This window comes from Heteronotia binoei, chromosome 21 (assembly GCF_032191835.1).
Source record: "Heteronotia binoei isolate CCM8104 ecotype False Entrance Well chromosome 21, APGP_CSIRO_Hbin_v1, whole genome shotgun sequence".
NCBI classification, from domain to species: domain Eukaryota; kingdom Metazoa; phylum Chordata; class Lepidosauria; order Squamata; family Gekkonidae; genus Heteronotia; species Heteronotia binoei.
In genome coordinates this window covers 131,614,050-131,627,604 of record NC_083243.1, presented here as the reverse complement: position 1 = coordinate 131,627,604, position 13,555 = coordinate 131,614,050, and the positions used below count along the sequence as shown (strand labels likewise).

General features: G+C 41.4%; 1 protein-coding gene across 4 annotated transcripts in view; it reads left to right on the top strand.

Annotated features, from left to right (window-relative positions):
- MPPED2 (metallophosphoesterase domain containing 2) overlaps positions 1-13,555 on the top strand; it is a 285,317-nt gene that overhangs the window by 157,693 nt on the left and 114,069 nt on the right. For all 4 annotated transcript variants that reach the window (XM_060262036.1, XM_060262038.1, XM_060262040.1 and 1 more), the window contains exon 4: positions 3,099-3,324. In XM_060262036.1, the coding sequence (XP_060118019.1) occupies positions 3,099-3,324 (226 nt within the window). The remainder of the gene's footprint in view (positions 1-3,098; positions 3,325-13,555) is intronic.

Below are 13,555 nucleotides of genomic sequence, written 5' to 3'. Positions count from 1 at the left end.
CCCTCATTCCCTTTCCTTTCCGTTTCTTCTTCACAAACCCCCTCATTTGAGAGAAGTTACCCCTTCTAAAATTAAAAAGGATTCTGTTGGTCTTTTTCGGCAACTTCCTATTTACAAAAATGCTAATGACATTATGATCACTGTTTCCAACTTGTGCTATTACATTTACATTTCTCACCAGGTCTTGAGCTTTTCTTACGAACAAATCCAAGATAATTTTGTGACCATCTGCTTCAAGGCACAGTCATTGAGAGTGCCTAGAAACCCAATCTCTTTCTCCTTGAACACATATTGACCCAATCAATGTGCAGGTAGTTAAAATCACATATTATGGCACAGTTATTTTGTCTAGCTGCTTTCTAGGGTTGTCAGGTCTGACTCAGGAAATATCTGGGGATAGAGCCAGGAGCAAGATTGTGACAAGCATGATTGAACTCTGAAGAGAGTTCGGGCTATCACATTTAAAGGGACTATGCACCTTTTAAATGCCTTCGCTTTATTGGAAATAATGGAGGATGAGTCACATTCTTTTGGGGCTTATAGAATTGAACCCCCTAGTCCAATCCTTTTGAAACTTGGAGGGTGTTTTGAGGAGAGGCATTGGATGCTATGCTGAAAATTTGGTGCTTCTACCTCAAAATACAGCTCCCCCAGACCCTCAGATACCCAAGGATCGATTCTTCATTATACTCTATGGGGATCAGTCTCTATTGGATATACTAAAGTGCCCAGCAGACATTAAACCCCCACCCCCCAAAAAAACTTTCTGCTAACCCTGAAGTGGGGGAGGGCCTCCAAACCAGGGGATCCCCTGTCCCCAGCTGGGGATTATGGCAACAAAAGTGATAAGTAGACAGAAGAAAAAAGGCACTGCCCTCCAAACACTATCTTATAAGGAATAAACAAGACTTCAAACACTTTGCGCATCAAATTCAAAGATTATACAAAAACCTTACGTTGTAGAAATATTACACGAAACAAGCACACTGTGAAACAGACAGTCCAACCAAAGAATCCAACAGGGGAAGTTCAAAATTGTGATACGATCACACTTTTCTTTTCCAGGATGATGTCTTCCATTCCAGTCACTGCAGAGTAAGATTCCACTAAGGACAAAAGTCCAGCTTGATTCCAAGAAGCAGCTAAAATTTAAACAAGCATCTCCAGAACTCGTTCATCTAAGCTTCATATTCTAGAACTGTATGGAAAAGATTACAGAGTTGGAAGTTTTGGATCTATGAGAAGTTTCTTTCTGAATATGAAGCTTAGATGAAGCTTTCAGCGAAAATCGGGTCCTAATATTCCAGAGATGCTCGATGTGTGAAGTGCTTGAAGTGTTGTTTATTCCTTACAAGATAGTGTTTGGACATACAGTATATACACAAAGGCTTCACCTTTTTCTTCTGCCAAACTGGGGATTGGCAACCCTGCTTTCCTTAATTCTTTTGCTGTTTTTAAATTAGCCTTTGATCTGGTGGGTAATAAACTCCCAGAGTTAAACTTCCTTTAGGGCCCACTATTTCCACCCATAGCTTAAGTGAATCTATTTCTCTTAGGTTCTCAATTTTACTGGACTGTATACCCTCACTGCAGAGCCTGTGGCGCACAGTGGTAAGGTGCAGTACTGTAGTCCAAGCCCTGCACACGACCTGAGTTCGATCCTGGTGGAAGCTGGGTCCAGGTAGCTGGCTCAGATTTTACTCAGCCTTCCATCCTTCCAAGATTGGTAAAATGAATACCCAGCTTGCTCGGGGTAAAGCATAGATGACTGGGAAAGGCAATGGCAAACCACCCCATAGCAAAAGTCTACCAAGAAAACATTGTGATGTGATGTCATCCCTTGGGTCAGTGATGACTCGGTGCTTGCACAGGGGACTACCTTTACCTTTTTTTTATACCCTCGCTGATGTACAGAGCCACTCCACCTTCCCTCTCTATCCTTCTGATATAATTTATATCCATTAATCACTGCATCCCACTGATTATCCTCATCCCATCAAGTTTCAGAATGCCCACAATGTCTATGTTCTCATCTGATACTGCATTCCAGCTCCCCCATTTTACCTCAGACACTTATAGCATTTCTATATAAACATCTATAATTTCTCAGACACATTAGGCCTGAAACTTTCCTCTTGTAGCATTTAGATCTTGCCAGGAAATCAACATTGTTGTCGCCCTCTCAGTGGCCAATCCCAATCCAATTCCCTCTATAACAGTAAATGTTACTGAATTTGTAGATTAATGGAAGAAGCAGCTTCATACAGATGGTGAACGGTGTATGAAAAAAGAAAGGGAAGGACATTGTTACATAGGAGTTCTTACTCCACTGCACTGAAACCACTGAAGGTTGGCAAAAGTACAACCCCATTATTCCACAAATGATCATGAAGAGTATTGTAGAGTGTTTCAGTAAATATTTTTAGTCATCTATGCATACATTTCTTTTGATTGAACAGAGTTAAGCAACTTTTTTTATATTATTCATGTGGGTATCCATGTTGGTCTGAAATAGCAGAACAAAGTTTGAATCCAGTGGAGTCAACTGGATTCAAACTTTATTTTTTTTAGGTTTGTTAGAATTGCTCTGGGAGATGGAAGTGAATTGCTTAGTGACTCCCAGGTTCATACAGAGACTCACTTTTAGCCAGATCCTCTACATTAACACTACAACATACCATACAACAGTAGTTAAAATAATATGCCATGTAAATTAATTTGGAATAATTTAACATTCCCATGACTCCATAGTTGATAATCTCAAATGGATAAATATGCAATGGAGAAAATTGTGTTTAGCCTCTTACCGATCTTTACTCCCTTACTAGGAACATGACAGAACTGTCAAAGGATGTTAAGAAGTAATTCAGCTACATTAAGTGCTCTGGAGGTTCTGCCTGTATTGTTCAGAGATCTTGAGGGTGTTTGAGAACATAGCTGCTTTCTTTAGCATTTTTTTTCCTGAGTGACATAGAGTATCACTAAAGCCTGTTCCTTTACACTAGAATGCTTATATATCCAATATGCTCTTAAATTTGGGATATTTTGATGTAGGATGCAGGTGTACTAATGAATTTTTGTTGTTGTTGTCCTTTCAGGAAACTTGCCATATGAATATAAAATAGTGATTGCTGGAAATCATGAACTGACTTTTGATAAAGAATTCATGGCAGACCTTGTTAAACAGGATTACTATCGGTTTCCCTCTGTATCCAAATTGAAACCAGAGGATTTTGACAATGTTCAGTCACTTCTGACAAACAGTATTTACTTGCAAGATTCTGAAGTAACGGTCAAAGGATTCCAGATATATGGTGCCCCTTGGTAAGTCTCAGTTAAAACTTTCTTGGCTTGTATATCTGATTGGTTCAACTATATGCAAGAGTTCCTGCCACAGATAATTCTGTGAGGTTTGTTGAGAATGTATGTAACTAATAGATATATAATTAAACTTATAGTGTGGTCAGTATCTTAAATGTGCGTGAATTCTGGAATAACTTATATTTGACTTGGGAAGTATTGTTAATTAGTTTGTCAAGTATTACATTTGGATACTTGACACTGGATTTGACAGTTTCAAAATTTTGGAGTCAAAAATTCTGATTAGTCTTGACAGAGAAAATTTTTTAATCCTAGTATTTGCCTTGAGCATGAGAGTGAGATGTATACATTGATATTATTATAAGACAAGTGGAGACCAAAAGGGAATGTATAAGGAAGGTGCATTCCATTCCCACTGTCCTTCCTTTCTTCCCTCTCTCCCATCCCTTTTCTGTCACTCATGCCCTTTTCATTCTGTCTCCCCCATTCCTCCCTCCCTCATCATACTCACTTTGTTTTCTGTCTCTTCTATCCCTTCTTCGTATCATTTACCCCCTCGCTTTCTGACCCCCCACCCCATCTTCCCTCACCCTCATGACATCATCCCATTCCCCCCTTCTAGCCCAGACTCAGACCAGTCACTTGTCCTGTGTTGCCTTTTCCCTCCCCTTTTTGCCTCCAGCCAGTGGAGAAATGTTGTTTGTGGGAACCTGTGGAGGCTGGAGGCAGGAGCAGCTCTTCCTTCTCCTACACTTGCCTGAAGTTTGCAGTTGGGGGAGTGCAGCTGCTGTGGCTTCTGCCCACAGTTGCCTTGTTTTTGCCTGATGAACAGCATACCACAACACCTGCTCCCCTCACCTCCCGAGGTGGAGGCAAGCCAATACTCTTCTTCCCTGCCTGCCTGAAAGTAGGGGGAGTGGCATCAACAGTAGCTGCTGGTGCTCTTGTCATCATCATCTTGTTGTCTGCTGCAGCCTGTCAGCACGCATTCATCATCCATCCACTCCCACATTCCTCTTGATGTACTGCCTGCATTCAGAGAACAGTTCTCTGCACTTGCACAATCAACTGTTCTCCATATGGTGTCGGCAGGGGTTCTGTAACCCCCCCCCCCCCTTTTAGTAGGTTTTAGGTTTTCTGAAAACCTTGAGATTCTCCCAAGTGTAGGATAAAACCTCTGTCTGCTGGTGTGACCCTGTGACTATCATTTCCCCTGCCCATTGCCAGCCACAGGACAGACAAGAATTGGGCCACTGGGGAAACTGCTTGGCAGATATCCTTCTGTCAGTAAAACGCAACCAACCTTGGCTCTCTCACTAAAAGGCATGGGGGGAGGAGGCCCTTTCTAGGCCTCTTTTTGGCTTTTAAGGGAGAACTCATTGGAGCTAGTCCTCACTAGGGCTGCCAGTTCCAGGTTGGTGGGAAATTCCTGGAGATTTTGTGAAGTTTGAGGAGGGCAGGGTTTGGGGAGGGGAGAGGCCTCAGCTAAATATAATGCCAAACTTTCGCAATCAGTTATTTTATCCAGGGGGAGACGGATCTGTTGTCTGGAGTTCAGTTGTGATACCAGGAGATATTCAGGTCCCACCTGGATGCTGGCTATCCTCAGCCTGGCTGCTTGGTAATGTTCAGCAGCAATCCCCCATAACAGCCAATGTGACATAGGAGTTAGGGCTTCAGAGAGGGGTCTGCCAGACCCAGGTTCTTGCTGTGGAAGCTGACTGGGTGATTTCAGACCAGTCACAGATTTTTAGCCTAACCTACCTCACAGGATTGTTGTGCAGATCAAAGGGGAGATAGAACAATGATGTAAATTGCTTTGGTCCCCTTCCCCCCCCCCCCCCAAAATGGAGAAAGACTGTGCTTTTCCTAGAAAGAGACTGCAGGGAGGGAGGAGGAGATATACAACATTTTGAGAACTGACCCCACAGAGCAGGTGTAGAGACTTGTAAGAATTGCAGCCATGGAAGCAAATAATTTGGGCCATATTGTTGATGCATTATTTAAATTTCTTATCAAAGAACATGTCATGATGAAAGCATGTGTAGACCCATGTTGAAAAAACTGAGCTGAGGGTGAGTTTGCATCAACAATTCTGTATTAAGGGAGATTAGATTTGGATATATATTTATGTTATGTTATTAATAACAGCTCCGTGTAAAATCGGGAGAAGGAGGCTGATGGAGTGATCAAAACCATGAGGAGTCCTTTCATAAGCGGTTCCTTCCTTACTCTCTCTGCATCGTTAGGAGTCGGGCACTGAGAAAAAAGCGTTCACCCACAACTGAGTCTATTCAAAGAAAGTCGATTTACAGGGCTACTGAAAGACTGTGTAGGAAAATTCATATGTTGAAAGCTCAGTGTTCCTTAGTTTTGTTTTGTTTAAGTTTCATTTAAGCTTGCACTGAAACGTATTTATACACGTTTCCATGTAAATTTCATTGTTTCCGGAGGTTTTTCTGTTATTCCCCTGGAAAAAATGACTACTTTGAAGGATGGACTCCATGGCATTGTACCATGCTGAGGCCCCTCCGCAAACCCTAACCTCTCCTGGATCCACCTATAAAGTCTCCAGTTATTTTCCAACAAAGACCTGGCAACCCTATGAGAGTTTCTCTTTATTTAACTCTTTATTTGCAAGAAAAAAAATGATAGATGACTGCTGTCTACAGTTTCTGCTAGGAATATTTGAAGTGAACATTTTAAAATGGTTTTTCATCCTTTGTTTTCACATCTCATTATCTTGCAATTTAAGGTGAGTTTTTGCCTTTAATTTAAAGCATCAGCAAAACAAACAAATCACTGTCTCCCCCGAATATTATTCAGCTCAGCCACAAGAATATTTGTCCATAAAAATAGTGACCTGCTATTTTTCTTGAACTGCTGTTCTAGCATTTGCCTGCACAGCCAATATTTCAGGATATTGCATAGTTCTGCTATGAATAAATCAGCAGAAATATGTGAAATCTTTCATCTTTATGTGTGAGTGGTTGAATGCAGAGCTGCCTCACACAGGAATAGTTTCTGCAACTGTGGAGACCATACTGACAGTCATGGCCCTGAAATTATAGTGGGATCTGACTGTAGTGTATCTGAGTGTGTGTCAGGAATGGAATATAGCATAGATTACACTGATAAGATGCCTATCAGAGTGCATCCCAGTGGGATGCTGTCTGGAGACTGGCAGCAGTTCAGATATACCATAATGTTATACTGTGTACTGCTTTTATTGATATTTCTAGTAGGACTTCCTGTTGCCAGGTACTGTGATGAGCCTATGTCATTTTTCTTTGATCAGTTATTTGTGCATATGTGGTGAGAGGGATGTCCCTTACACTAAATGAAAGTGTTTTCCAATTTGAAAATAAAACTTGGATAAGATAATTTTTATTTGTTTTCTTCAGTTCACATATCTTCCTTGAAGGAGAGGCATATGGAACTTTAGCCTTGTACTTTGGCTGTGGTTAGCTGTAAAAAGATATGTGGTAGGAAAGGATGAGGCCATTGGTGAGGCAGATGGTAATCTCCCCTGACCTGAGATCCTTGAGGGTGCTAGTTGCCAACAATGCATATAAACAGGGGTGGAATTCTAACAGGAGCTCTTTTGCATTTTAGGTCCCACCCCCGTTATAGCCAATCCTTCAAGAGTTTACAAGGCTCTTTTTTGTAAGCTCTTGGAGGATTGGCTACATCAGGGGTGTGTGGCCTAATATGCAAAGGAGTTCCTGCTAGAATTCCACCCTGCATATAAATATTTAGGTAGTATCTTTTTAAAATATGATATGGGAGTTGTATGATTTGTTTTCCAATATAAACCCTTCAATGCCTTGAGAGGTTTGGAAGCGAAGTATCTATGGGGCCGTCTTCTCCATTATGTCGCTGATAGGGTACTGCTCTCTGCTGGTGATTCCCAGCACTTAAAAGGTCTGGCTGTACTCAGCTAGAGCTGGTGCTTTTTCAGTCCTGGCCCCTATCTGGACGGTCGACCATCGGTTACTGACTTGCCGCCTCGCCAACGCGGGGATTCAGGGGCTGGCCTTACAGTGGCTTTCCTCTTTCCTTGAAGGTCGGGGACAAAGGGTTGCGATTGGGGGGGAACTATCCCGGAGGCGCACACTTAATTGTGGAGTGCCCCAGGGAGCGGTTCTCTCCCCTATGTTATTTAACATCTATATGTGACCTCTTGCCCAGATTGCCCGAAGGTACGGGCTGGGGTGTCACCAGTATGCTGATGACACCCAGCTCTATCTACTTATGGACGGCCGACCAGTCTGCGCCCCAGAAAATCTGGATCGGGCACTACAGGCCGTGGCTGAGTGGCTCAGACTGAGTGGACTGAGATTGAATCCTGCGAAGACAGAGGTCCTTTGCCTGGGTTGTCGGGGACCAGGGGGGGAAATCCCCTTGCTAGCTTTTGACGGTGCGCCGCTGATGGCGGCGGATAGGGTCAAGAGCCTGGGGGTGCTATTGGAGCCTTCCCTAAAGATGGAGGCTCAGATAGCAGCCACTGCCAAGTGGCCTGCAAGACAACCCTCTTCCGGCTAGCCTACACCTGACTGGAAATAAATGTAGCTTATTAGACTTCTGTGAACCATACTGTATAGATTTGATGTTAAAATTTTAAGGTTTTTAGGTTTTTAAATGTTCTGACTTTTTAAAATGTTTATATATGTAATAATAATCTAAACTCTGTTTTATTGTTTGCTATGAGCCGCCCTGAGCCATTTTTATGGGAAGGGCGGGATACAAGTCATTGAATGAATGAATGAATAAATAAATAAATAAACCCTCTACCACAGGACATCAGATTTTTCTGCAAACCTGGGTCTTTCCTCAGATTTGTAGAAAAATCTTTCTTATGTGTTCATGACCCCAACACTATATTTAAATATCCACAGATGGGACCATGTTGAGAATTAGATTGATTTTCATAACAAATCTTAATTTTAATTATGACCAGAGTATTTCATAGCAAGGATATTTGACTCACAAGGCAAACAAATATAATGTACTCAGGAGATTGTTGGACTTGATAAGTTCCAACTCTAGTGACTTTGCTAATTATAAATGAGCCAAAATAATTTTTAATGTGCTTCTGGGTTGTATGTATGCACATTCAACATGAATCATATCTTCATACTCTTGTTTAGATTAATTTGACCTTGCTTAGTTGTTCAAAAATCTTTTTAATGCCTATGGTGTTTTCTAATGAGCCAACATAGCTTAATATCTCTTGAAGACATTTCAGAATCTCTTTACCCAAGTATCTACATTGAAGAAGGGCATCTAAGGGCCTTAAGAGCACAGTGCAGTTGAAGCTGGAGGACAAAATACTTTGTGAGATCTCTGGAGTGACTGTAGGCAGGATCATAATGATGAACAGTTTCAGTAAGCTTTGGACAGAGGAAGTTGTAGACATTATTTGCTGTTAAAGGTGGAATGAAATTCTGTGAAAAGAAATTTAAGGTTCTTCTCAACAGCAGAAAGAATTATGATATGTTTGAAATATTTGAAAAAAAGCAATTCTGCATATTTTTCTAATACAATTTAATCTAATCCATATTAGTTGAATGGAAGCCTCTGAGAACAATTCAGCTGCATTAAAGTCAGTGGAAATTTTTCCATTGATTTTAACGGGAGGTGGATTCTACCTTTTCATTGGAATTAAGTGCTAATGAAATCCTAGTAATGCATTTTCATGTCAAGTCAAGCTAGGGTTGCCAATCCTCAGTTGGGGGCATGGGATCCCCCAGTTTGAAGGCTGTCCCCCCACTTCACGGTTATCAAAAAGCCAGGGGGTGGGGGGGAGGGAAATGTTTGCTGGGCATTTCATTATTCCTGATAGGGTATAATGGAGAATCAATCTGTGGGTATCTGGGGCTCTGGAGGGGCTGTTTTTTGAGGTAGAGGCCTCAAATTTTCAGCATAGCATCTGGTGCTTCTCCTAAAAAAAAAAATCCCTAAGTTTCAAAAAGTTTGGATCAGAGGGTTTGATTCTATGAATCCCTAGAGAAGGTGCACCTATCCTCCATTATTTCCAATGGAAGGAAGGCATTTAAAAGGAATGCAGTCCCTTTAAAATGTGATGGCCAGAACTCCCTTCAGAGTTCAGTCGTGCTTGTCACAACCTTGCTCCTGGCTCCACTGCCAAAGTCCCCAGGTATTTCCTGAGCTGGACCTGGCAACCCTAAGTCAAGCTTGTATATTACTGATAGCCAATCTTAACATAGAAGATACAGAAATTTTGGTATCAGGATGAACATAATCTAGGCACTGTGAGTCAGGTTGATAAAATTTAGATTTAAAAAAGAGTATTGGGTCTTGTTTATCTTTGTCTCTCTGTGGCAGACTTCCTGTAATATTATACAGTGAGAACTGCTACTGAACAGGTGCATAAGCAGCAAATATTATTTTTAAAATATGGCTGTGGACTTTGGGTGCTATGTGTGTCAAAACCTGTTGCAAGATATTTGAAGTTTTGGTTTTTATGCCTCATGGTTTGATTGTACTGAGACATATATTGTCGCCTTTGTTCTCTGAACCCTTCAGCCTGGATCCAACTTTCTCTAGCTGTATCAGATGTTATTACATTTTGCATGCTGCATGTATGAAAGTGGGCTCTTTGCTATGAAATATTAAATGAAAACAAATCAGGAAAAGATGTTCCCTTAACCAGAGTCTCTGAGCACTAGAGGTAACTGCAGCATGGTCCTTTTCCTGCAGCAAAAAACAGTGAACTCTTAACCGCTCCTTATTCCTTCTCTTTACCTTTCTGTGAATTTATACTGGGATTTTTAGAGCAGAATACGAACACAGTAGGGATGTAGTATACTAACAAAGAAAACTTGAGAAGCATCTCAATGCAGTTTTCTAATCTGAGTTCAATTAAGTCTGTAATTTGTGTCAAACTATGTTAAATATGTGTGTAGATTGTTGGCTGGTGGGAGAACTGAAAAGAGGTGAACATTTTAAGACTCATGGTTAGACACTCGTCCCTTGTTTGTGCAAGTTATTGCTGATTCTAAAGTAGCAGTTTTAATATCTTTGTCAGCTGTAGTGAAAATACAAAATATAGTTAACTGCTTTTGTAATTTTTAGGGCTGCATTGGAATGTGGAAAAGAAATGTAAAATACAGGAAAAAAAAAAGTGGGTTTTTAAAAATTTAATTTAATGATGCTTTGCACTGTACTTCTCATAAGAACATAAGAACTCTGCTGGCCCAGACCCAATGGTCCATCTAGTCAAATGCTCAAATGATAACCCTTCAGGTTTACCGTATTTTTCAGACCATAAGACGCACTCCCCCCCCAAAAAAAAAGTGGGGGGGAAGTGTGTGCGTCTTATGGAGTGAAGGGACGATAGGATGTACCTTCCTCCGGGTGGGGCGATCCGCTGCCTCCGCCTCCGATCCCGGCGCTTCCCTCGCGCCTGCCTGCCTGGCTCCAGCTCTGCTTCCAGCAAGCACTGGGATCGCTCCACGCTGCCCCCACCGCAAACCCAGCGCTTCGCGAACGCCGGCTGCGGAGGGGGCAGCGTGCTTCCTCCATGCCTGTCTGCCTGGCTCCAGCTCTGATGCTTAAAGCAAGCGCCAGGATCGCTCCCTCCGCCCTCCGATCCCAGCGCTTGCTTTAAGCATCAGAGTGGAGCCAGGCAGACAGGCACGGAAGAAGCACCCGCCCCCTCTGCAAACCCAGCGCTTGGCGAGCGCCGGCTGCGGAGGGGGCGGGTGCTTCCTCCGTGCCTGTCTGCCTGGCTCCACTCTGATGCTTAAAGCAAGTGCTGGGATCGGAGGGAGCGATCCTGGCGCTTGCTTTAAGCATCAGAGCTGGAGCCAGGCAGACAGGCACGGAGGAAGCACGCTGCCCCCTCCGCAGCCGGCGCTCGCAAAGCGCTGGGTTTGCGGTGGGGGCAGCGTGGAGCGATCCTCGTGCTTGCTGGAAGCATCCTATGGTCCGGAGCGCCTTATGGACTGAAAAATACGGTATATATCTTAAATGGGGATTGGCTCAAATGAAGTTGTTCTTATTCATTATCTCCTAACTATGATACAGTGTCCTTGAACACACCTCTAATGAATGACCCATTGTGTATTTGGAGGCACATAACACATCTTGATGTTGATTTCTGCAACAGCTAGGTGAGAGTACTCTTGTTGTTTGAATGAAAATATTACATGTTTATTTGTTAATGTTTGCCAAACAAAAATGTCTTTTCCCATCAGCTTGTCATTTGCAGTGTTGTGTAGCTACAATCTAGGAAAGCAGCTAGTTCTATGTAAACCCACGTGTATGTAGAACTAGTGTGAAACTCATGTTTGCTATAGTATTTAACTAATTTTAATCCAAATATAATACTTCCAGGTGTCAAAATCACACACCCAGGTCCAGGGGGTTTGGGCCACACCCCTTCAGACCTCCAAGGAGGAGGGGAGAAAAATAACTGAAAATAACTTATGAACTACAAAACAGTTTCCTTTTAGGTTCTTATGGTCTAGTGGAATCCCTGGTCACAGGTCTACAAAGTACAAAGCCAAATTATAGAAAAAATATATACAAGGCTTCATTTACAAAAGGGGAAAGGGAAACATAAAAGGGACATAAAAACCAAACAAAGATACTACAGTGTACACAGAGGAACACACTAAAGTAAAAGACTATGGCAATCAGCCAGCTTGCTCCTACACTAGATAGTGCAGCATTCCTTGCAGCTACTTGCCCTAAGCCTTACTTTCTCGACGCTCTCTAGGTCAGGCACACAACACAGGTAGACATCACTGCTTCTCGTCGTCTATCTTGCTGTCCTGTCATACCTTCCTGGTATCAGGTCCTGTGATAATCTTCATGTGATCTGTTGTGGTGTGGCCCCTAGCCAGAATATATCCTAGCTGTTACATAACTGGCTGATTGACTAGCCAATCCCAAGCATGATCTAATTAAGAGCTGTCATCCAACTCTGATTCTTGATGACATTCTGTCAAAGTTAGATCTGTTTCAAACAATTTTTATTAGTAACATATGGTAAAATATTCAATTACTTACATCCTTAATAACTACTTTTTCCTCTATCCCATATATTACTTTCTACCTACCCCTACCCCCGTTACTTGACCCCCATTGGTGTACTATACTTAAAACATTATTAAAGGTACCCTTAATTAACAAGAACCAAATTTCATATCCTCCTCCCTCTTATACTTAGTCATTATCAAAAATTGTCCAATGGCCTTTTATTTTCCACTCTTTTTCTACATATCTTCTAAACTTCTTCCACTCCATCTTGAATACTTCTAGATCATAGTCTCTTAAGGTTCTTATTAACTTGTCCATTTCACTCCATGTCATAACTTTTACAATCCAATCCCATTTCTCTGGTATTTTTTCTTGCTTCCCCAACTGCGCATACAATGTCCTAGCAGCTGAGAGCAAGTACCAGATTAAAGTCCTATCTTCTTTTGGAAATTTTTCCATTTGTAATCCCAACAGAAAAGTCTCTGCAACTTTGTTAAATTCGTATCCCAAGATCTTAGAAATCTCTTGTTGAATCATCTGCCAATACAATCTGGTGAGAGAAAAAAACACCTATCTTTTTCTTCCCATAGTACATATAAGTGTGCCAGCCGAATTTATTTCCATGACCTTCCAACGTTAAAAGTTTTTTTATTTAATAACGTCACCCAATCTTTTATCCACACCAAACAAACGGCTTCATGATATAGTCTTAAATCTGGTAATTGGAATCCTCCTCTTTCTTTAGCGTCTGTTAAAACTTTCATTTGGTTTCTTTCCAGCACATACAAATTCTGAAATCTTTCTTTGCCATTTATTGAATTGTTTACTGTCTTTCGCAATTGGGATACTTTGGAATAAATACAGTATTCTCCCAAGCAATGACAAATTAAGCTTGTTCCATTTTATCATATCTTCATCCATTTTACACCATAACTTTTCATAATTATTTTTAAACAAATCAATGTTCCTCATTGTTATTTCCACACCCAAATATTTTACTTTAGAGGTAACCTCACATCCCGTTAACCTCTGCAGTTCCTTTTGTTTGTTTACTTGCATATTTTTACATAAAAGTTTTGATTTTTCCTTATTAACATAAAGTCCCGCCAGTTCTCCAAAATTTTGTATTTTAGCTAACAACAAGGGTGTTACTTGTGTAGGATTTTCATTTATAAACATTATATCATCTGCAGATGCTCTATATGTATAAGTAAAACTTTTAATT